General features: G+C 41.6%; 1 protein-coding gene across 1 annotated transcript; it reads left to right on the forward strand.

Moving 5' to 3' along the window:
- The first annotated feature begins 1795 nt into the window (after positions 1-1795).
- zbtb11 (zinc finger and BTB domain containing 11) lies at positions 1796-22510 on the forward strand. The gene is made up of 9 exons (XM_057840052.1): positions 1796-2292; positions 8358-8623; positions 8725-8956; positions 11960-12864; positions 12943-13260; positions 16150-16667; positions 16740-16898; positions 21536-21711; positions 21793-22510. Exons 1-9 carry the CDS (start codon positions 1983-1985, stop codon positions 22326-22328), a joined length of 3420 nt encoding a protein of 1139 aa, XP_057696035.1. The 5' UTR covers positions 1796-1982; the 3' UTR covers positions 22329-22510.
- The last annotated feature ends 341 nt before the right edge of the window (positions 22511-22851 follow it).

The raw sequence follows: 22851 nt of genomic DNA on the forward strand, positions 1-22851 counted from the left end.
TAAATCACTGGCTGCCTTTGACAGCGATATATGTGGCAACCCTCCCACTTCAAATAGATTGGGCGTCCACTAGTGATAAAATCATTGAAATTCACAGCCGATTGGATGTCTTTTAACGTCAATGGCAACCAATGAGTTACAAGATAAAATTTTGAAGTGCTTCAGTGCCATTGACAGGATAGACTTCCGACCCAATTTTGTGTTAATAAGCTCAAAAGTAATTCATTTTGTATATTGCATACCGTAATTTTATAAAACTAAAATGATAACGTCGCGTCCACCTAAATATATATTTGGCATTATTTTTTTTTATTGTTGTCAAATATATTGATTTAACCCCTTCAGACCTGAGAATGCTGCTGAAGGACATGACGTGTTTGCTGTCTAAACCAATAAATAGACTGAATTTAGTTGCTATTGCCACTTCTGGGAGCTGATTGGATGAAACTTTACCCTTCAAAATCAAATCATGAGGTTTAGCACGCCCTCTTTGCTGTTTTTGGCCCTTTGAAAATGGCTGAGACAAACCGCAACTTCAAAAAGGCAAACGTAAGTGCTCATTTGCCATTATAAACACATTAACATTAAAAGTAACCAACAAAAGCATGAAATACCCCCGACTAAAAAAATGCACTTTGTTCTGTTGTTTGAGTAGAGTAAAAATTAGCTTACTTAACTTATTTATTTATATTGCCTTCCACCCTGCAGATCTCCTGCACACCCCCATACTGGATCTAACCCCAAACCATGATTTTGGTAATGATGTAACCAACAAACTTCACTGTTTTCTGAGTGAATCTCAGATCCATGCGGGCTCGAATGGGTCTCCAGCAATATTTGTGGTGACTGTGGTGTCATTCAAGGGAAGATTCATCTGAAAAATCCACCTTTTGCCACTTTTCCAGCGTCCATCCTTTGGACAGGCTGTGGGCCTTGGCAAATACCACACTTTTTAAATTTTATGCACCCTGAGAGATAAATAGTCTGAAATATCAACAAATCTTAGCTGCCTCTTACATTCCTAACCATAAAAAGGGACAAATTCTGCAGCAGAGTGGTGCTCCATCGCATACTTCAATCTCTACCTCAAAGTTCCTCAAGGCAAAGAAGATCACGATCCTCTGGGACTGACCAGCCCAGTCACCAGACATGAACATCATTGAGCATGTCTGGGGTAGGATGAAAGAGGAAGCATGGAAGATGAAACCCAAGAATGTTGATGAACTCTGGGAGTCATGCAAGACTGCTTTCCTTGATGTTACCGATTACTTAATCAATAAATTGTATGAATCCTTGCCGAAGCCCATGGTAGTCATACAAAATATTAAATTTGGATCTCACAGCACCGCTACTTAATTCGCTTATGTTATGTAACATATTTTTCTATTTGAAGTACATTTTTTGTTCCATTTTCACACTACTTTCTGTAGGCGACAAAACTTTTGTCTTGCAAAAAATTTGACCTTTATGTCTTCATTGGATGATACATTTTTCTCAGTGAAACAAATATATTTTTGTACATTCAACATCATTTGGGAGGGTCTTAGCTTTCATATGAGCCATATCTGAATCCAAATGAATCATTAAAAGTCTGGGTTATTAGCAATTGTTTCTACAAAATGAATAAGCGACAAGACTTTTGTCAGGAACTGTATACCCTTATTACAATTTGGTTAAAACTTTAACAACAGTACCCTCTAGTGGCGTCTTGCAGGTATTCCACCCCCTCCTTGGGAGCACTTCCGCCAATAAACACGTAACTTCCGGTTGTGCAGCAGCCATTTTGTCTGTTCGGGCACGTCTACCCCAACGTTCGATTAACAGCCGTTCCACCTTGACAAAAATCACTCGAAAATATCCACCATGCCTTTATTTCAACTTTAAAATTGCGTGTAAAAATATATCAACTTCCCTAACGCGTGTTCGAAGTGGGGCCGACTTTCGGCTTTGAAACGGTGAAGCGTTAAAGGACATCGAACAGTATGTCGTGCGAGGAAAGCTACTTGGCCATCATTCGCTATCTGACGGATGAGCGGGAACCGTATGCTCCGGGCACGCCGGGGAACACCAAGCGAAAGATACGAAAAGCGGCCGCTTGCTACGTGGTGCGCGAAGGCACGCTGTTCTACCAGCGGCGGTTGAAGGGCCAGGACGCTTTCACTGAGCTGGAGGTGGTGCTGCGGGACGAGCGCAGGAAGGAACTGATCGAGCGGACGCACGTCACCGAGGCAGGGGAACACCTCACCCAGCAGTTGACTTGGGAGAGTATCTCACAGAAGTATTGGTGGAGAGGTAAGAAAGGGAGTCTAGGCTTACAGCGGCCGCGCTAGGAAGCTTTGTTGTCGGTTTAAAATGACTAAATTAGCGAGAACGTGGAAGGGTTTTGCATCCCAAGTTATCCATCGCTGTTATGTACACTTGCTCTTCAACGCCATCCTGCGGTCAAAACAGTGATTGCATTTGTTTGGACATGCCTCGTAAACAATCAAAACAATAACAACTGGCTGGCAATCGACTTTAGAAATGGGAAAATCTAGACTTGACCTTTAAGAAGTGTGTTAGGCGTAGTTACAAAAAAACTTTTCTTTAATGTCTTGGAATATTAAGCCTATTTTGTCCGAATTTGCATGCCTTTGATTTTGCCTTAATATTTCAATTTCAAGGAAAGACTATTCACAATAGCCTGGTTGGGTCCCTTTTTTCAGGACACTATACTATAACATTCATGTCCAAACTGTTCTCCTCTTCACTGACCAATTATAATAAACATTTTGGACCTAAAAAGACCACCCAAAAAAATCCACAAATCTTTTGTCAAAATTTGTAATAATGATGTCCCATTGACAACCAAACATGTTCAACGAAACGTTTTGAAGCGTGATAATATTTATTCAACTTTTTAGGATAAACATCCAACAGTAAAAATGAGACTGAATAGTTTTATATTTGATAATTCAACAGCAACAGCAGGTATGGTCATAGGCATTTTTGTCCTTTATGTACTATGGTCAAAACAGGTTATATGAAGTTATACATACATACAGTAGGGCAAATAAGTATTTAGTCAACCACTAATTTTCCCACTTGAAAATATTAGAGGCCTGTAATTGTCAACATGGGTAAACCTCAACCATGAGAGACAGAATGTGGGGGAGAAAAAAAACAGAAAAACTCATTGTTTGATTTTTAAAGAATTTATTTGCAAATCATGGTGGAAAATAAGTATTTGGTCAATACCAAAAGTTCATCTCAATACTTTGTTATGTACCCTTTGTTGGCAATAACTGAGGCCAAACGCTTTCTGTAACTCTTCACAAGCTTTCACACTGTTGCTGGTATTTTGGCCCATTCCTCCATGCAGATCTCCTCTAGAGCAGAAATGTTTTGGGGCTGTTGTTTGGCAACACAGACTTTGAACTCCCTTCACAGATTTTCTATGGGGTTGAGATGTGGAGACTGGCTAGGCCACTCCAGGACCTTGAAATGCTTCTTACGAAGCCACTCCTTTGTTGCCCTGGCTGTGTGTTTGGGATCATTGTCATGCTGAAAGACCCAGCCACGTCTCATCTTCAATGTCATTGCTGATGGAAGGAGATTTTCACTCAAAATCTCTGGATACATGGCCCCATTCATTCTTTTCTTTACACAGATCAGTCGTCCTGGTCCCTTTGCAGAAAAACAGCCCCAAAGCATGATGTTTCCCCCTTAATGCTTCAGAGTGGGTATGGTGTTCTTCGGATGCAATTCAGTATTCTTCCTCCTTCAAACACGAGAACCTGTGTTTCTACCAAAATGTTCTATTTTGGTTTCATCTGACCATAGCACATTCTCCCAGTCCTCTTCTGGATCATCCAAATGCTCTCTAGCGAACACGTTTTGTACACGTCCAGACAGGCCTGGACGTGTACTTTCTTCAGCAGGGGGACACGTCTGGCAGTGCAGAATTTGAGTCCCTGGTAGCGCATTGTGTTACTGATAGTAGCCTTTGTTACTGTGGTCCCAGCTCTCTGTAGATCATTCACTAGGTCCCCCCGTGTGGTTCTGGGATTTTTGCTCACTGTTCTTATCATTTTGACGCCATGGGGTGAGATCTTGCATGGAGCCCCAGATCGAGGGAGATTATCAGTGGTCTTGTATGTCTTCCATTTTCTAATAATTGCTCCCACAGTAGATTTCTTTACACTAAGCGTTTTACCTGTTGCAGATTCAGTCTTCTCAGCCTGGTGCAGGTCTACAATTTTGTCTCTGGTGTCCTTCGACAGCTCTTTGGTCTTGGCCATAGTGGAGTTTGGAGTGTGACTGACTGAGGTTGTGCACAGGTGTCTTTTATACTGATAATGAGTTAAAACAGGTGCCATTAATACATGTAATGAGTGGAGCCTCGTTAGACCTCGTTAGAAGAAATTTGACCTCTTTGACAGCCAGAAATATTACTTGTTTGTAGGTGACCAAATACTTATTTTCCACTCTAGTTTGGAAATAAATTATTTAAAAATCAAACTGTGTGATTTTCTTTTTTTTTTTTTTTTTCCACATTTTGTCTCTCATGGTTGAGGTTTACCCATGTTGACAGTTACAGGCCTCTGTAATCTTTTCAAGTAGGAGAACTTGCACAATTGGTGGTTGACTAAATACTTATTTGACCCACTGTACATACATACATACATACATACATACAGTTATATATCTAACACAACAAGGGTTTGGAGGATATCTTTTCTGAGGTTGTGTATTGCACCCATCACCTATCAAAGCAATATACATACAATCAAGTTTCTGAAACACACATTTATATACAAATTGAAAAGCTTGATTTGGAGAAAAAAACAACAACATTGAAATAAAGTTGTATTGAGTTCATTTTGTCTACACCTATAGACTAGTCGAATTTTTCTTTTATCCCAGACAATAGTTGTAGGTGGTTTAATTGCTTGGGGTCATGAAAAAAATACAACATAAACACACAGCCATCACTGATCACTGCAAAAGGGAAAACCACAACGTGGACTGGGAAAAGGCCGGAGTCATCCGCACCGAAGAAAACAAACATCAGCGCTGGATCAGGAAGGCCATTGAGACCAGCAAGCGGGGCCCGAGGACCATCAGCAGGGACGAGGGGGCGTACATGCTCTCTGGACCAGGATCCTGAAAGAGTGAATGGTCAGCAGAGAGCATGGCTCGCCTGTCAATCTGAGAGGTGAGTCACGCCTTAATCTATCAGATGATAAAGGTGCATCACACCAACACCAGTGACTCGCTGATGAAGGCGGAAGTGTTCGTCAAAACATGTCAGGTTATTAAACCATCTATAACTGTTGTCTGGGATAAGAGAAAAGTCCGACTAACTGAACAAAAATATTTCTTCAGGCATGCCACTCAGTTTCACCGTGGAACAAGACACTGGGCTACGTTACACAGCTCACACTCTCAGGGGGTGTCATGTCATTTTGTCTTCTGCCCTTTGTTTATTGCTGTTACATTTAGGGCCGCAGCGATAGATTATTTTAGTAGTCGATTAATCTATCAGCTAGTTTGAATAATCATGTTAGGAACATTAAATGCGTTGTGGAATTAATTTGAGGAGATGTAAAACAAAGGCTTGCAAAGATTGCACTTTCAAAAGAGCATTAAATGCGTACACAAAATAAAATTCCCAAATGTTTGTTCAAACTATGCTTGCATAAAGTTGCACTTTCATTTAGAAATAAATTGAATTAAATTCATTAAAAGCTTAGCCTAAAAGGGTACAACAAAAGAACAATTGGCTAACTTGCATAGCAAAAGTCAGCTAGCTTAAATGCTACAAAAAGCTAACTTTTTATTTTTATTTTTTATTTTATTATTATACAATACTCTTAACAAATCGTTCAAACACATGTTCCCACAAAAAAACAGCTAAATATACCTATAAACTAGATTACGAATGCACTGAAAAACTTATGTTGGTCTTAACGTGGAGCAGCTGGTATCAGCCATGTTAAATGAATTATGTCATATTCACTGTTGCTACTAGAGGGCAGTGTTTCCACCCAAATCAATGAAACGAAATGCAAACACTTTTAAAACAAACCATTATAACGTCACTCTAATTAAGCGAATACTCGAAGCAGCAAAATTTGATTTGAAGCTTTTTTCTAATCGAATTGCTCAAGTTAATCAATTAATTATTGCAGCATTAACTCATTCACTCCCAGCCATTTACGCCGGAGCAAGGCTCTTCGCTCCCGGCCGTTTTACTGGATTTTGACTGATTTTGCAAGGCCCACAGAAAATTCTGTTCTATTGCTATATAACCCACCAAAAGAAAGACTCTCTTCTTTCAGCAGAAAGAAAGTTAGTTCATATCTTTTTCCATTTTTTAGAAATCAGCATTAGAAAATAGCTTAGTTTGAGCAATTTTCCAATTTCTGATGAAAAAAACGGAGAAATTGGGCTTTTTGTGAAAGCATACATTTCAAACATTCACTTATACACAGCTATTTTTTGCTTTAGTTACATCCCAAACATCTGAATGTTTTCCTTTTACAAAATAAGTTAAACAACAAGACAAGTAGAGCTTTTTATAGCAAAGTAACAGTTTATTTACACATAAGTAACTGAAATATGACTCTGTTCTGGCCGCGAAAGCCAGGTAAACTTTTCCCTCATCGCCGTCTGTCTCATAAAGATGAATTTTCTGTCTCTGCGGGCTCTGCTCGCGAGCAGCACGGAGTCAAAGGCATTGTCCGCTGCACTAGTGGTCCCTGTCGTTCTGCTCGGTCGTCCAGCGCCTGGCATCCCGGGCGTCCTACCTGTTGTTCTGCTCGGTCGTCCGCCATCTGGCATCCATTCGGTCGTCTTCCGCCGGGTCTTACCAATTGTGCTGGTGCCCTCTTGTGGCCAGTTTTATTGCTTTAAAAAGGATTTTCAGCTTTGTGCTTTGAAGCTCATTTGAATCAGAACCCAGAGATGTCTTTTTTGGGGGGGGGGGGGGGGGCGTCTTTGGGACACTGAAACAATTAAAAATAAAATGTATTTACACGTTTTGGGAGCAAATGAGTTAATCACTCTTCTCAGTCACAGACTCATCTGAAAAAAATCGACAAATCTGGCCCATCCTCTTTTCTCGAGTTGATGAAATAATGCTGCTTGCACAAAATTTAGTTTTTGATACATCCTGCATGTTTCACAAAGTCGCTCGCTCAATCCAACCGGCCGTCGTTCGCTACCTCGCCTCCCTCTCTTTAGATGGCGCCTCGCTTGGCAATATCTTAAAAGTTTTCGGATGACGTCCTTCCTTTGTGAACTCACAGTAGCCACGCTTACATGCTGACTTTTATTCATACCGATTCAAATAATTCCGAATGGAAATTTCACATCAGCTGTTTACATGTCACTTCATCTGTTTACATGTCACTTCATCTATTCCGATCCAGCGTTTACATGTGACTGCCTTTATTCCGAAAGGACGTTTGACAACTGCCGTCTGACATGCGCAGATTAATCAAAACAAAGCGTCACGTTGCAAAACATGGAGAACGATCGTCAGATCAGCTGCTGTTTTAACTTTTCGAGTGGAAACAAAACTTCAGAATGATACGCCGTTCATTTAAAAAGTTGTGTGGGTGCGCTGTGCGTGTGCTTGGAAGCCATGTTGCAAGTGACGTTACTTACGTCACCAAGTGACGTCACCACGTCAGTACGGAGCATGTGCAGAAAGAACGCAACCAGACACCATTCCGCTTCCCTGTTTACATGATATAATTTTACTTCTAATCGGTTTGGGAAAAGGAATATTCCACCCCTGTGAATCGGAATGAAATTCCATTCGGTTTGGGCCTGTTCATTCCGAATGAGGTGTTTATATGGAACACATTTATTCGGTTTGAACAAATATTCCGATTGTAATTGGAATATTTGGCTCCATGTAAACGTGGCAAGTGTCTCCTGGGATATGTAGTTTTTCGTAGTGCTTTCCGTTTGGAAAAAGGACAAGAAAGGATGGAAATATGGACATAAACACATGGTGCGTGCAGCGTTTTAATGTTTATTTATGAGGGTGATAAAACTCCAAAACGCATTTGACATTTTGTTCCGTTTTACGTAGTCGATTGACTTGGAAAAAAACGGGCGTGGACTTAAACTTACGCACTTTCAAAAAAGACCAACCACTTGCACGTGGGTGACATAATTACAGCGTGACGGGGCTTCAAAGATGATAAGCGTAAACGTGTAGTCGCTGACACATTCGGTGTTAAAGGGTTTAACTAAGTAATGGGGAAACCCTGTATTGACTGCGCAAGACATAGCGAATGTATATTCTCATTGTCGTTTCAGAATATAACAAATTGTTGTTGTCATTTACCATCAATTTTAAGGAATCCTTAATAACGTGAAGGATTACATCCGCGAATGTGCCATCTGCGCAAGTCGACGTGGAGCGGACGATGGCTCCGGAGTCGGTGGACGTGCTTTCAACCGGGTCAGGAAACGCAAGAGAGATGATGATGACGACGACTACGATGAAGAGGACGATGAATTGGAGGAAGGAGAGGAGGCGGATGACATTTTATTCTTCGGCGACACTTCGCGTCGGAATAGATCAAAATCGACGAAGGCTGGAGACAAGCACGGGATTGTCTACGTAATTATGACCTCACCATACAAAATGTCATCATGTCAGTTGGTTTAATATTTAAAAATTACTGAGCTGCATTTGTTTTGTTCTGTTTTTTCTTCCTCCAGGTGAACAGCAACGGCGAGGTGCAACAGTTCCTGTCCAAGCACGGCCAGACGATGCTGGACAGACTCAACCAGCAGCGCCTTAACAATCAGTTCTGTGACATCACTCTGTTGATCGAAGGCGAAGATTACCGGGCGCACAAGGCAGTGTTGGCGGCGTGCAGCGAGTACTTCAATGAGCTCTTCTTCGAGAAGGGCGCCGCAACCACGCACGAGGCCGTAGTCGACCTTGCTGGTGAGTGTGTTTGAGTCATTTTTAGGGTTGCCCGGTATATGGATATTACCATATTCTTGCCAAGTCGAACCTGAGAATAAGTTGCACCAGTCAAAAAATGCACGATGAAGTAGAAAACAACATAAATTGTAGAGGTCGACTGACATGGGATTTTCAAATGCCGATGCTGATACGATATTTTAAAAAATTCTTGCCAATTGCCAATATCCAAAACCGATTTTGTAAGCTGATGTGAGGCCGGTATACTTTTTTTTAAAGCACGTAGATTATGAAATGTTCTGACTGTGAAAGAAAATGCTTCAACAGTTTCAAATTTACAATGATGACCGGAGACTTAAAGGATTAATCCAGTGCTACAAGACTAATGAACACAGGCTTCTTTTTATGATTATACACACTCAGAAAGAACTAGAGGCGTGCAAAATTTCCGATTCTTAGATTATTCACGATTCGGCCGTAGAAGTTTCGAGAACGATTCACAAACATCCAAATTCCGATTATTGAATTATACCAGGTAAAGCGGAAATAAAACACAGTCAGCGCGGTCTTCGGGACGCAATGAGGATCGGACCGCGAGTAAACATCATGTGCAGCTAATGCCGCTAGGTAAAAAATAAAATAAATAAATAATAATAACAATAATATTTGACTGCGGCCGTCAGGCGCTACAAACAGCGCCCAGTTGCTATTTGCTACAAACATACGGCAACATACGGCTATGGTAGATATCACATATATCTAGACTAGATGTGAAATGACAGACTTTCCCGCGCTAGTAAACAGGCGCCATCTTAAAGCAGTAGACTTCTCTAGAAGGCTCTGTTGTAACGAACCTAATTACTTTTTATCGAAAATACCCCTAAATCGGCAAAATCTTGACTTAAATGATGAAACAGTTTTAAAACTTTCACATGTCGAAAGTAGACATGAGGGAAATTATGGAATAACGGGCGCAATTTTAACTTTAACGGTTGATTCACAACATTAAATGACCTCCAAACATAGCAAAGGCTACTATGTTTTTGTTTTGTTTTGTTTTGTTTTTTGAAAAAAATGGGGGAAAAAACATGAAAGGTAACACCGGTTACTTACTCAATACTCAAGTTACTTACATCATTAAATTAATTGAATGTAGTTTAAAGCTGCTGATACAGAATGGGGACTTGAGTATTTTACTTACTGTTTTTAACCGGTAACTTGATACTAAACTAGTAGTTTGGTTTATTTAGCCTGAGAGGATTTTTGAAAAATTTTGGAACAAATATACAAAACATTAAAAAAAACCAAAAAAAACAATCAAGCATCAATAATCGATTTATAATCGAATCGGAGTCTCTAAATCGTAATCGAATCGTTAGGTGCCCAAAGAATCCCACCTCTAGAAAGAACTGTACATTATTTCCGAATAATTAAACCCTCTAGGACGTCACAATGAGATGTAAACAAGTGGGAGTATAAGAGGATGCTCGCCATGCTAACGCTAATGCGACGAGTTACATTTAGAGTGCAAGGGTCACTCATTAAAGACCTTAAAAGGATGAAGCAACATTGCATTTGCTCCCATGCAAATCAAATCTTAAAATATTTGCAAAACAGGCAAGCCTGAAGCTTCCTGTCAGTCAGTCAGTGGCGGCCACAATTGCCCACACAGATGCCTGATCAAAATCGTTTTTCATCGGCTTATTCTTTTTGTTAACTGGCCGATATACTGCATATCGGCCCGATATATCGGTTGACTTATGATAATTTGCACAGGAGTAGTCTAAGTAGTCATCTGTTAGCGCAACATCTTAACTCATTGCCTGCCATGTGAACCTGGAGGAATGGCTGTGAATACTCATGTTTCGATGCCAATGACATATGGCACATTGACATGGACATTGCCATACGTATTTTGCCATGTGCAGTAAAAAAAAAAAAATTCTAAATAAAATAATTAATTTAAAAACGGAAAAAATTGTGATTCATTTTAAAAATGAATACCGTAATTTTCAGACTATAAGGCGCACCTTACTGGGTATTTACACCAAAACATATTAACCAGTACCACATTATTTGTTGACTGTCATAAGATCAAATGAACCACCATAAAGCTTTGAACCAATTGGCTGCAAAGCTTCATTACTTCAAGAAGCTTCATTTGGCTTTACGGCTCCCTTGGGGGAGACAGTCAGCCTCTGCTGCCACCTGCTGTCAACACTGTTGTTGGCCAACATGCCTCCTAGCATGCATTACAGCGCAACAGATGAATCAAAATTCATGTTCTGTGCTGATTATTTCTTCAGTTACTGTTCCAGTTGTTTCATTAATTGCTAGTTATTGTATTTGATAACACCTTATTTGACAGTGGCACCGTAAGACTGTCATAAGACCATCATAATTATGACATGATGGCACTGCCATGAGCTTTAATGAATGCTTATGACAGATTTTGTGTCACCCGGCAAATGATCACACTTTTGAATTGATGTAAAAGATCCGAGTTGGTACTGGACATAAATGCAGTTAGTGAAACTTAATGACAACTGTCATAAGCATTCATTAATTCCCATGATAGTGTCATGTCATAATTATGACGGTCTTATGACGCCGCTGTCAAATAAAGTGTTACCTATTAACCCAAATAAATCAACAAATAAGCCACACTGGACTATACCTCTTTGACAGCCAGAAATCTTGCTTGTTTGTAGGTGACCAAATACTTATTTTCCACTGTAAATTGGAAATCTTTAAAAATCAAACAATGTGATTTTCTGTTTTTTTTTTTCCCACATTCTGTCTCTCATGATTGAGGTTTACCCATGTTGACAATTACATGCCTCTCTAATCCTTTCAAGTAGATGAACTTGCACAATTGGTGGTTGACTAAATACTTATTTGCCCCACTGTATGGTACAAAATAACTTACTGTAGGGTTTCGCTGTATACTCTAGGTGCCTCCGACATTTTGAAAACTTGTATTTTAGGTTTTTGGTCGTGAATGTAATCCTCCTCCTCCTCTAGGTTTCACCAAAGACAGCTTCATGCCTCTGCTGGACTTCGCCTACACATCCACCCTGACGTTCAACTTCAGCGTCATGGCAGAAATCGCCAATCTGGCACGCCATCTGTTGATGCCTGAGGTCCTGCAAATTTGCGAGACGGTGCACAAGCAGGTAGAAGACCAAAAGCTAGTGGTATACCAGCGCGGGGATAGCCACACCGTGGAGGCCGACCAAACAGCAGTATCGGCCGCTAACGAGGCAGGCGCCTACACGGTCACTATACAGAGCGACGGCAGCGCCGTAGTCACCCATACGGGGCTCGCCGTAGCGGGGGAGTCATTTGCCATCATGGCGCCCGCCGGAAGCGAACAGCCGGTGGCGGTCACGGCCGAGGCGGTGGAGGGAGGCGAGACCCTGACACTGATTACGCACCAGGCGGCGCTCATGGGCGAAGAAGGGGAAACTATGACTTTGGTCACCCACAGTGGGCAAGCGGGCGCTTCAGAATCCCTGGCAGTGGTGTCGGCCTGTTTAGCTATCGAACAGCCAGACGGAGCGGAGAATTTCCTTTTGAACATGGAGGCAGAACAAAAGAAGCCTGAAGAAACTTCGGTCGAGCCACTTACCCAGGTGGAATCAGTCCCCGAAACTCTTGCTCCGCAACCCCTGAAACGTAAACGAGGGCGCCCAGCCAAGGTGAAGAAGGACGTCCTGACCGAGGCGTTTGTGTCACCGCCGCCATTGGAAGATGAGGCACAAGACGTGGAACCGTCCGCTGCAGATTCCAACCAAGAAACGGTTGGCGACTCCAGCCAACGCCGACTGCGGCAGCGCTCCATGATCGAGGGCGGTTACGCCCGCCTTCACATGGGATTGGACGAAGACGACGAGGGGAAGGTTGCCACCACACCTACCACACCAAAGGTACGTAACGAAATACTGAGTATAACCGTATTTTTTTAATGATTAATACATGAATCACTTACTTTAAAATTTACACAGGTGGGTCCGAGGCCCGGCAAGAGAGGGCGGCCTCCCAAGCAGCCAGAGGAAAACCCGGCAGAAGCAGCACCGGGGTCGGTGACGGACCAAGAACCTGAAGGCGCTGAGGCAACTCAGGGTGAAAATGTGTGCTCAACGGAGCCTGCCGAACTCGATACGTTGTTGGAGGCCGACCCTGATGCGGGTGCTGAGGCCCCGGCTGAGGGCGACGCGGAGGGGGAGCACACGTGCCACGAGTGTGGCATATCCTTCCCCCGCCGCTACGCTCTTATCATGCACGCCATGAAGCATGAGAAAGGTCGCGGATACAAGTGCAGTGTAAGTTAAGTCCTACTTTGTGACTCCAAACTTTAACCCATGGACATTTTTTTTTTTTTTTTAAACCTAACAGGACACATAATAAACTCATTGGCTGCCATTGAAAAATGAGCATTCATGGCCAGTCCCCCCAGTTTAAATACATTGGATGTCTATCACCGTCAGTGGCAGGCAATGAGTTAAATACCGTATTAGCCCGAATATAAAACGGTGTTTTTTGCATTGAAATAAGACAGAAAAAGTGGGGGTCGTCTTATATTCGCAGCCTACACGTCATACCCATTCACGACGCTAGATGGCACCAGATATCATTGAAGCGAATGCTGAACTTGAGGAGTAATGTTCTGTCATGACAGATCTTAGCTACTCTCAAGTTTAACCAGTTTGCATTATTTTATTGCAATGTTTTTCCTTATTCAGATTTGTTTCAAGACTACAGTCACAGTTGGACTTTGACGGTTAATGCAGTTATTGCAATTTTGTTGTTTTACCACAATAGATTGGTTTATTTACATTTCAAAAACCAGGAGCCATTCATTTACGAATGTGATTGCACTTTAGTTTACATATTTAAATGTTCAGATATTAAGATTTGAATGAGGCAAAATTACATGCTTTTTCTCTCAAATATATTGTTATAATATATAATTTGTTTCAGATGTACTGTAATTATTTTCTGTATAAAAATTAATTTGGTGTTCAAAAAGTATTTTTTCAAACTTGTCTTGAAAAAGAGGGGGTCGTCTCATAATCAGAGCCGTCTTATTTTCGGGCCAATACGGTACTAAGAAACTGAAAAAATACTACTTGGGCCTGCAATCAGTGTGCTTTCTGTTTTTATTCATTTTGATTTCATTCGTTTTTTTGTCAACTTTGTATTCATTTTTATTTGTAAGCATGATTTTAGAAAATAGTATAAAGAATTACAATGATGATTAGTCATTAACAAAATAATATAATAATTGCTAATGTTTTATAAAGTGATTTTAACTGTAAAATAAATGGCACGTAAATGCCCCAAAATCAAGAGGAAGTGGCCTGTAAATGCCCCAAAATCAACAGAAAGTGACTCATAAATGTCCCAAAATGACATCAGTAGACCCAAAATAAACAGGAAATAATCCGTAAATGTACCAAAATCAACAGGAAGTGACCTGTAAATGCCCCAAAATTAACAAAAGTTGACCCAAAATCAACAGTAAGTGGCCAATAAATGTCCCAAAATACAGGTAGTCCCCGGGTTACGACGTACCCGACTTATGCAATTTCAACTTCACGCACGGAGTCCGTCCGCTCGTCTGCGTCCAGTCGTTTTTTGTTTTGGTCACGTAAACCGTACCTAGTTCTTGCCATGTCAGGATCCCTTCCTCCTCCAGCAGCGTCGCCGCTGTCCTGCAATTCCTGACGGCGTCAGGTCCTACTTCCAGTTATTATGCTGCTGTTGCTGCTTCTCCCCTGGCGCTGATCCGGTTATATGAGTTCAGACGGCGGGCACGCGTTAAGAGAGGCGACCTGAGCAGCCATGATATTAGGGGTGTGCCATCTAAGGCACCACACGTGTCGTTTCGATTACGATTCAGTGTGCTACGATTCGATTATTGAACGATTATCTTCACTGTATTAACGGTGTTAACAATTTTCGATGCATCTTTCCCCCCCTACCTTTCAGGATTTCTTTTTTCTTACTTTGTGGATACTTCGTACTTTTAAGCAAGGTATATTTGCCATTATTTATTAATTAAAGCAGCCGATTTATTTCCAATCACCTAATGATCCAGCCGGAACAATGGAAACATGCCTATACAGTCCCTGACAAAAGTCTTGTTGCTTATCCATTTTTGTAGAAACAATTGCTAATAACCTGACTTTTAAATATTCAATGGTTTCAGAAATGGCTCATATGAAAGCTAAGACCCTCCCAAATGATGTTGAATGTACAAAAATATATTTGTTTAATTGAAAAAAGATTTATTATTTAACAAAGAAATAAAGGTCAAATTTTGGCAAGAGAAAAGTTACGTCGCTTACAGCAAGTAGCGTGAAAATGGAACAAAAAATGTACGTCAAATACAAAAATATTTTACATAACATAAGCGAATTAAGTAGTGGTCCTGTGAGATCCAAATTTAATATTTTGTATGACTTCCATGGGCTTCAGCAAGGATTCATACAATTTATTGATGAAGTCATCAGGAACATCAAAGAAAGCAGTTTTGCATGCCTCCCAGAGTTCATCAACATTCTTGGGTTTCGGCTTCCATGCTTCCTCTTTCATCCTACCCCAGACATGCATAATGATGTTCATTTCTGGTGACTGAGCTGGCCAGTCCTGAAGGATCTTGATCTTCTTTGCCTTGAGCAACTTTGAGGTAGAGATTGAAGTATGCGATAAAGCACCATCCTGCTGCAGAATTAGTCCCTTTTTATGGTTAGGAATGTATGAGGCAGCTAAGATTTGTTGACACAATACACAATGAATAGGTTGCCGCTGAAACTGCCTTAGAATTTGTTTTTGTTTTTTTAAACATCTGTTTTGCACGGCGTGGCGGCTTTTATTTTGGTGTGGCGGTGCGCCACAATAATAAATATGTAGGGGAAACCCTGGAAGTGACATGTAAATATAATGTAAAATTAACAGATGTTTACCCATAATCAACAGGAAGTGAGCCGAGGGAGTTAACCAACCAGCAGAGCAAAGCATCCCCTCACAATTTTTTCAGAGATTGATTCCAGTGATTGATTTTTTTTTTCTTTCCCCAATTGAAATTTGGCACTATTCAGCAGAACCATTTAGCCACGGAGTTGGCACGGAATTCTGTTTTAAGAAATCTTTAAATGTCACTTGTAGAAACCTGTAGGAACCCTTGAATATGATTGTGTGCTTTACAGCTGTGCAGCAAAGAGTTCCAGTACGCCGCCTCCCTGCGCGCTCACCTGGCCCGCCACAAGCAGCAGAGCGGCCAGCGCGGGCCGGTCCCCAAGTCGGCGTCCCAGTCTTCCTCCTCCACGGCCGGCCGCGACCCACCGTGGCTGTCCGCTAAGCGCGAGTTCGTGTGCGACATCTGCGGCAAGACGCTTCCGAAGCTGTACTCCCTGCGCATCCACATGCTGCACCACACGGGCGTTCGGCCGCACTCCTGCAAAGTTTGCGGCAAGACCTTCGCCCACAAGCACGGCCTCAAAATGCACCGCGCACTGCACGATGTCACCAAACAGTTCCAGTGTCAATACTGCCACAAGTCATTTGTCAGTAAACGCAGCATGGAGGAGCACACCAGTCTACACACCGGCGAATCCAAGTATCTTTGCAACACGTGCGGAGCCACGTTCCACCGGGCGTCGGCCTTGAGCAAACACCTGAAGAAGCACCGACCCAAGCCGGACGTGCGCGCGTTCGCATGTTCTCAGTGAGTAACACCGTCGTACCTTTAACGCAACAGCGTTCAGCCTTAAAACCGTTGCTGTGGCTCGGTCCGCAGCTGCGACAAGAGCTTCTACGAGGCCAAAGATCTGCAGCAGCACATGAACAAGCACATGGGCCTCAAGCCCTTTCAGTGTCAGGTGTGCGGAAAGTGCTACAGCTGGAAGAAAGACTGGTACTCGCACGTCAAGTCGCACAGCGTCGCCGAGCCTTTCAAGTGAGTCTCGTGTACACGAAGGTCCACTTTCAAATTTCATTCACAGCCATCAGTTTTGAGCTTTTCGCTGTTCAGTTGAATGATAAAAAAAGTCTAAAAAGTTTTGACTAAGGGCTAGGCATGTGCCGGAATGAGATTCTTAACCCTTTATTGCCAAACATATCACATTTGATAAACCTAAAATTTCATGATTTTGAGACTAATTCAGAATTTTGACAATTCTTTTTGAAAAAAAAAATGATGGATGCAAGTCAACTCATGCATCTGCCGGTTTAATGAGAAAAACAAACAGGATTTAGCAAGGGTTATAGATATCAGAGCGCTTATTACACATACTCATTTTGACCTTTCGTTTTACAAATTTGAAAAAAAGGTTTCATTAGGACCTTATTTTTCAAATTTTGGGATTCTCTGATAATTGCTTCATGTTGCAGGTATTTAAGGGTTAAACCAAAATATCACAGTATCATGGTATTGCAATTACAGCTCTAAAATGTATTACTTTGAGATGTATGGGTTGGGGAAAAAAAGCTTTTTTTCCATTGAACAGGATTTTTTTATTTTTCAGAACATATTTGCAAATTGGAACATTAATATATTGTTTTATTAACAAAATTACAAATATTTTAAATATAATTGAAATAAATATAACTTATAGACTAGACATGTGGCGGTATGAGATTTTGACGGTATGATAACCTTAAGCAAAAATACTGCGGTTTCACGGTATCACGGTATTGCAATAAAATGCCAACTTTTTTTTTTTTACTACAATGCTCTTAACAAATGGTTCAAACACATATTCCTACAAAAAATGGCAAAATATACCTATAAACTAAATTAGGAATGCATTTAAAAAAAAACATTAGTTCAAACGAAAACTAACCTTATGTTGATCTTAACAGCGAGCAGCTGAATTCAGCCATGTGAAATAAGTTATGTCATATTCACCTTTGCCACTAAAGGGCAGTGTATCAACCCAAATCCATTAAACTAAATGCAAACATTTCAAAACAAACCATTACAACGCGACTTTAATTAAACGAACTCTCGAAGCAGCAAAATTGAATTCGAATCTTTTTCCTAATCGAATTACTGGAGTTAATCGAGTAATCATTGCAGCGCTACGGAAGACTTTACAAAAGTAGGCTAAGGGTAGAGAGGAAACTAGTTAGCCGTCTTGGCATGCTAACTAGCCGCGTTTTCTGCCTCGTTAACTAGCTTACGTTATAGTATATTTTTTAAACACACTAAACACGCATGAGTGAACTTCTCATAGCTGGTGGGAAACGCATTTACTTACATTAACTTTTGTGTCAAGTGGCGGATGATGGTCACGTAAATGTGAAATCATGTTGGAGGTGTGAAAATTGAAGAAAACATGTACTTCAAATACAAAAACATGTTACATAACATAAGTGAATTAAGCAGTGGTGTTGTGAGATCCAAATTTAATATTTTGTATGACTTTCATGGACTTCGGCATGGATTCATACAATTTATTGATGAAGTCATCAGGAACATCAAAGAAAGCAGTCTTGCATGCCTCCCAGAGTTCATCAACATTCTTGGGTTTCGTCTTCCATGCTTCCTCTTTCATCCTACCCCAGACATGCTCAATGATGTTCATGTGTGGTGACTGGGCTGGCCAGTCCTGGAGGATCTTGATCTTCTTTGCCTTGAGGAACTTTGAGGTAGAGATTGAAGTACGCGATGGAGCACCATCCTGCTGCAGAATTTGTCCCTTTTTATGGTTAGGAATGTAAGAGGTAGCTAAGATTTGATGATATTTCAGACTATTTATCTGCCAGGGTGCAGACAATGAAAAAACCGTGTGGCATTTGCCAAGGCCCACAGCCTGTCAAAAGGATGGAGGCTGGAAAAGTGGCAAAAGGTGGATTTTTCAGATGAATCTTCCATTGAATTACACCACAGTCGTCACAAATATTGAAGGAGACCTACTGGAGCCTGCATGGATCCGAGATTCACTCAGAAAACAGTGAAGTTTGGTGGTTACACCATTACCAAAATCATGGTCTGGGGTTACATCCAGTATGGGGGTGTGCGAGAGATCTGCAGGGTGGAAGGCAACTTAAATAGTCTGAAATATCAACAAATCTTAGCTGCCTCTTACATTCCTAACAATAAAAAGGGACTAATTCTGCAGCAGGATGGTGCTCCATCGCATACTTCAATCTCTACCTCAAAGTTCCTCAAGGCAAAGAAGATCAAGATCCTCCAGGACTGGCCAGCCCAGTCACCAGACATGAAAATCATTGAACATGACTGGGGTAGGATGATAGAGGAAGCATGGAAGACGAAACCCAAGAATGTTGATGAACACTGGGAGTCATGCAAGACTGCTTTCTTTGATGTTCCTGATGGCTTCATCAATAAATTGGATGAATCCTTGCCAAAGCCCATTGAAGTCATACAAAACATTAAATTTGGATCTAACAGCACCACTAATTAATTTGCTTATGTTATGTAATATGTTTTTGTGTTTGAAATACATTTTTTCTTCATTTTTCACACTACTTTCTGTAGGCGACAAAACTTTTGTCTTGCCAAAATTTGACCTTTATGTCTTTATTAAATCATAAATCTTTTTTTCAGTGAAACAAATATATTTTTGTACATTCAACATCATTTGGGATTGTCTTAGCTTTCACATGAGCCATTTCTGAAACCAATTGAATACCATATTTTTCGGACTATAAGTCGCACCAGTCATAAAATGCCCAATGAAGAGGAAAAAAACATATAAGTTGCACTGGAGTATAAGTCGCATTTTGGGGGGAAATTTACTTGATAAAATCCAGCACATAGAACAAATATTTCATCTTGAAAGGCAATTTAGAATAAAAATACAATATAGAACAACATGCTGAATAAGTGTACAGTATGATGATGTTACATGCTGTATGAACAACAAAATGTGAAAATGGCTGGTATGTTAACGTAACATAGCTATTAAGAGTTATTCAGATAATAGGATAAAGAACATGCTAACAAGTTTACCAAACCATCAGTGTCACTCCAAAATACCAAAGTAACATCTGAAATGATATAATAATGTGTTAATAATTTCACACTTAAGTCGCTCCTGAGTATAAATCGCACCCCCAGCCAAACTATGAAAAAACTGCGACTTATAGTCCGAAAAATACGGTAATTTAAAGTCAGGTTAATAGCAATTGTTTCTACAAAATGGATAAGCGATAAGTCTTTTGTCAGGGACTGTACTTTGAAACCGGTAATCGACACAGGTCTACTTGAATGTGCTTGGCTTGGCTTGGTCAGACACTGCTTAACTTATTGGCTGCCATTGACTGCGCTAGACGTCCAATCCATTTGAAGTGGGAGTTTGTTGATCCAACGCCACCCTCTCACTTGAAATGGATTGGAAGCTTACTAGTGATAAACTCAGTGTTCGAATTGCCTCCAAAACAACAGGAAGCGACCCGGAATTCCCCCAAATCAATTAGAATGGATTTAATTTGAACAGCATGGCACATAATGAACAATAAGGCTATGTTCATACTACAGGTCTTAATGCACGAATCCGATTTTTTGTCATATCTGTTTTTTTGGCGTGCCCGTTCAGACTGCCTTTGTCCATTGAGACCATTCAAGTATTACGCATGCGCACTAATTCGCAGTCTGACATGCGCTGAGCAAGATGACCCTCATGCGCAGAAGCATCAAAACAAATGACCAAACAAATGATGCTGGCTGTCATCCGTCATTCCATGGATATCATATTTTGCTTTTTAAAAAGAGGACACAAATAACAGACATAACTAATCCCAGTTTAGGCTTATATTCAAAGTATATGGATCGATAGCATGCACGCACTGTCCGTGCATGTCACACACACATACGGGCAGTTTGCCCCGACTCTCGGCCGTGTAAGCAATGTTAAAATATTGCTTATATGGAGCAGACAGAAAACCGATCCTTCTCAGACTTATCCTCAACCCATTTTTATTTTTTTTATGACTGTTGTCAAGTCCGACCCTTCCTAAAAAGCCGTGTTCAAGGCAAGCTAGGCGCTAATAAAGCACAGCTGCACAGCTACCGTAGCGTCTCTCTCGCTTTTTGATGACGTAATTGCTGCATGAATTCCGATTTGAGAGACTGGACAGTACAGACCGCCGCGACAGTTTGGAAAAATGTGGCCCAGATCGGATTTGAACCACATACGAAAGTGACCCAGATCGGATTTGAAATGGTCCAGTTCTATGCGACTTGTCACGTTCAGACCGTCAAGTTAATGCCTCACTCAAGTCGGAAAAACACGAAAAAATCGGATTTCGTGCATTAAGACCTGTAGTATGAACGTAGCCTAAGTGACACACCTTTAGCAGGAAGTTACCCGAAATACCCAAAAATTAACTGATTGGCTGCCATTTACAGTGTCTACTAGTGATAAACTAATACGAGCATTCAAATGACTGCCCTAAAATGAACTCATTGGCAGCCGTTGACGCCATCTACTTGCGATACACTTTTGCTAGCATTTGAATTGCCCCAAAAAGAACAGGAAGTGACCCAGGAATGCCCTAAATTCAACAGGTAGAGATTAAAAATGCTCAGGAAATTACCCCCTGAACTCTCGCGGACTCCTCGTTCAGGTGCAACGTGTGCGGCAAGGAGTTTTTCGAGAAGGCCCTGTTCAGGCGCCACGTGAAGAAGGCCACGCACGGCAAGAAAGGTCGCGTCAAGCAGAACCTGGAGAGAGAGTGCGAGGACTGCGGCAGGAAGTTCACGCAACTGCGAGAGTACAGGAGACACATCAACAACCATCAGGGTAACACTAAACACAAGTCGACGCAGTAAATTTAGACATCTTGGAACAAGCGTTTTTATTGTTTTGGATTTTTTTTTTCAGGTGTGAAGCCGTTCGAGTGCGTGACGTGCGGCGTGGCTTGGGCAGACGCGCGCTCACTGAAGCGCCACGTGCGCACGCACACGGGCGAGCGCCCCTACGTGTGCCCCAACTGCCAGGAGGCTCACATCGACGCCCGCACGCTGCGCAAGCATATGACCAAGTACCACGCCGACAGCCTGCCGGGTAAGATCATGTTGGAGAAGGACACTCTGCAGTTCCACAACCAGGGCACGCAGGTGGAGCACGCCGTCAGCATCCTGACGGCCGACCTGCCGCCCGAGCTGCGGCCGCCGGAGACTCCCTGCGCAGCCGAAGAGATCGAGACTGTGCTGATTACCGAGGAGACGGTGGAGGCGGTGCAAGCCGTGCAGGCAGCGGAGGCGGCCGCGGACGGCTCGATGGCTACGTTGTCCGACCAGGGAATCATGCAGGTGGTCAACTACGTGCTGGCGCAGCAGGCCATTACGGGCGTCAAGCTGGAAGAAGCGCCCGAAGCCATTCAGACCATGGAAGTGGAGGTCACGGAGGTAGAGTAGACCTGTTTATATATTCACGGACTTGTATCTTGTATGCCTGCGCCAACCTTTGGATTGGAAATGTGTAAATAGCTTTTGAGAAAAAGGAAGAATCATGGTTTGTGGGCACGTTTATGAATTCCCTTGCCATTGGTTGGATTATGAGAGAATAAAAATCAACAACAATGAGTCATCATTTTTTCTGAAAAGTTTTTTGTTTTTTCTTGCTTTAGTTTGTCTGAATTTAATTGATGCTCACTCGACACTTTGTGAGGTACACCTGCATCATCTAACACTACTAATTAATAACTCAGGGCCACATTTGTTATGTTTTTATCCGGAGATCCATTAGTCTTCCAAATAGTGTTGCCGCGATAAATTGGCAACTATTTTGATAGTTAATGAATCGTTTCAAGACATTTTTGACATGAAAATAGTCCTTTTTTTTTATCCCACTAATAGCTAATACAGCATTCTTTTTGCTCTAATTTTATGAGCCTAGCCATAATGCACTGGCCCTGTCACTACCTATATTTAAACTAGG

This window comes from Corythoichthys intestinalis, chromosome 7 (genome assembly GCF_030265065.1).
Source record: "Corythoichthys intestinalis isolate RoL2023-P3 chromosome 7, ASM3026506v1, whole genome shotgun sequence".
In the NCBI taxonomy this organism is placed as follows: Eukaryota; Metazoa; Chordata; class Actinopteri; order Syngnathiformes; family Syngnathidae; genus Corythoichthys; species Corythoichthys intestinalis.

What these genes read in the sequence shown, in the direction of transcription:
- zbtb11 (XM_057840052.1), top strand. Translation starts at nt 1,983, where the DNA reads ATGTCGTGCGAGGAAAGCTACTTGGCCATCATTCGCTATCTGACGGAT. An exon ending in CCACACCTACCACACCAAAG is followed by an intron (nt 12,865 to 12,942) that starts GTACGTAACGAA and finishes AAATTTACACAG; the next exon opens with GTGGGTCCGAGGCCCGGCAA. An exon ending in ACACATCAACAACCATCAGG is followed by an intron (nt 21,712 to 21,792) that starts GTAACACTAAAC and finishes TTTTTTTTTCAG; the next exon opens with GTGTGAAGCCGTTCGAGTGC.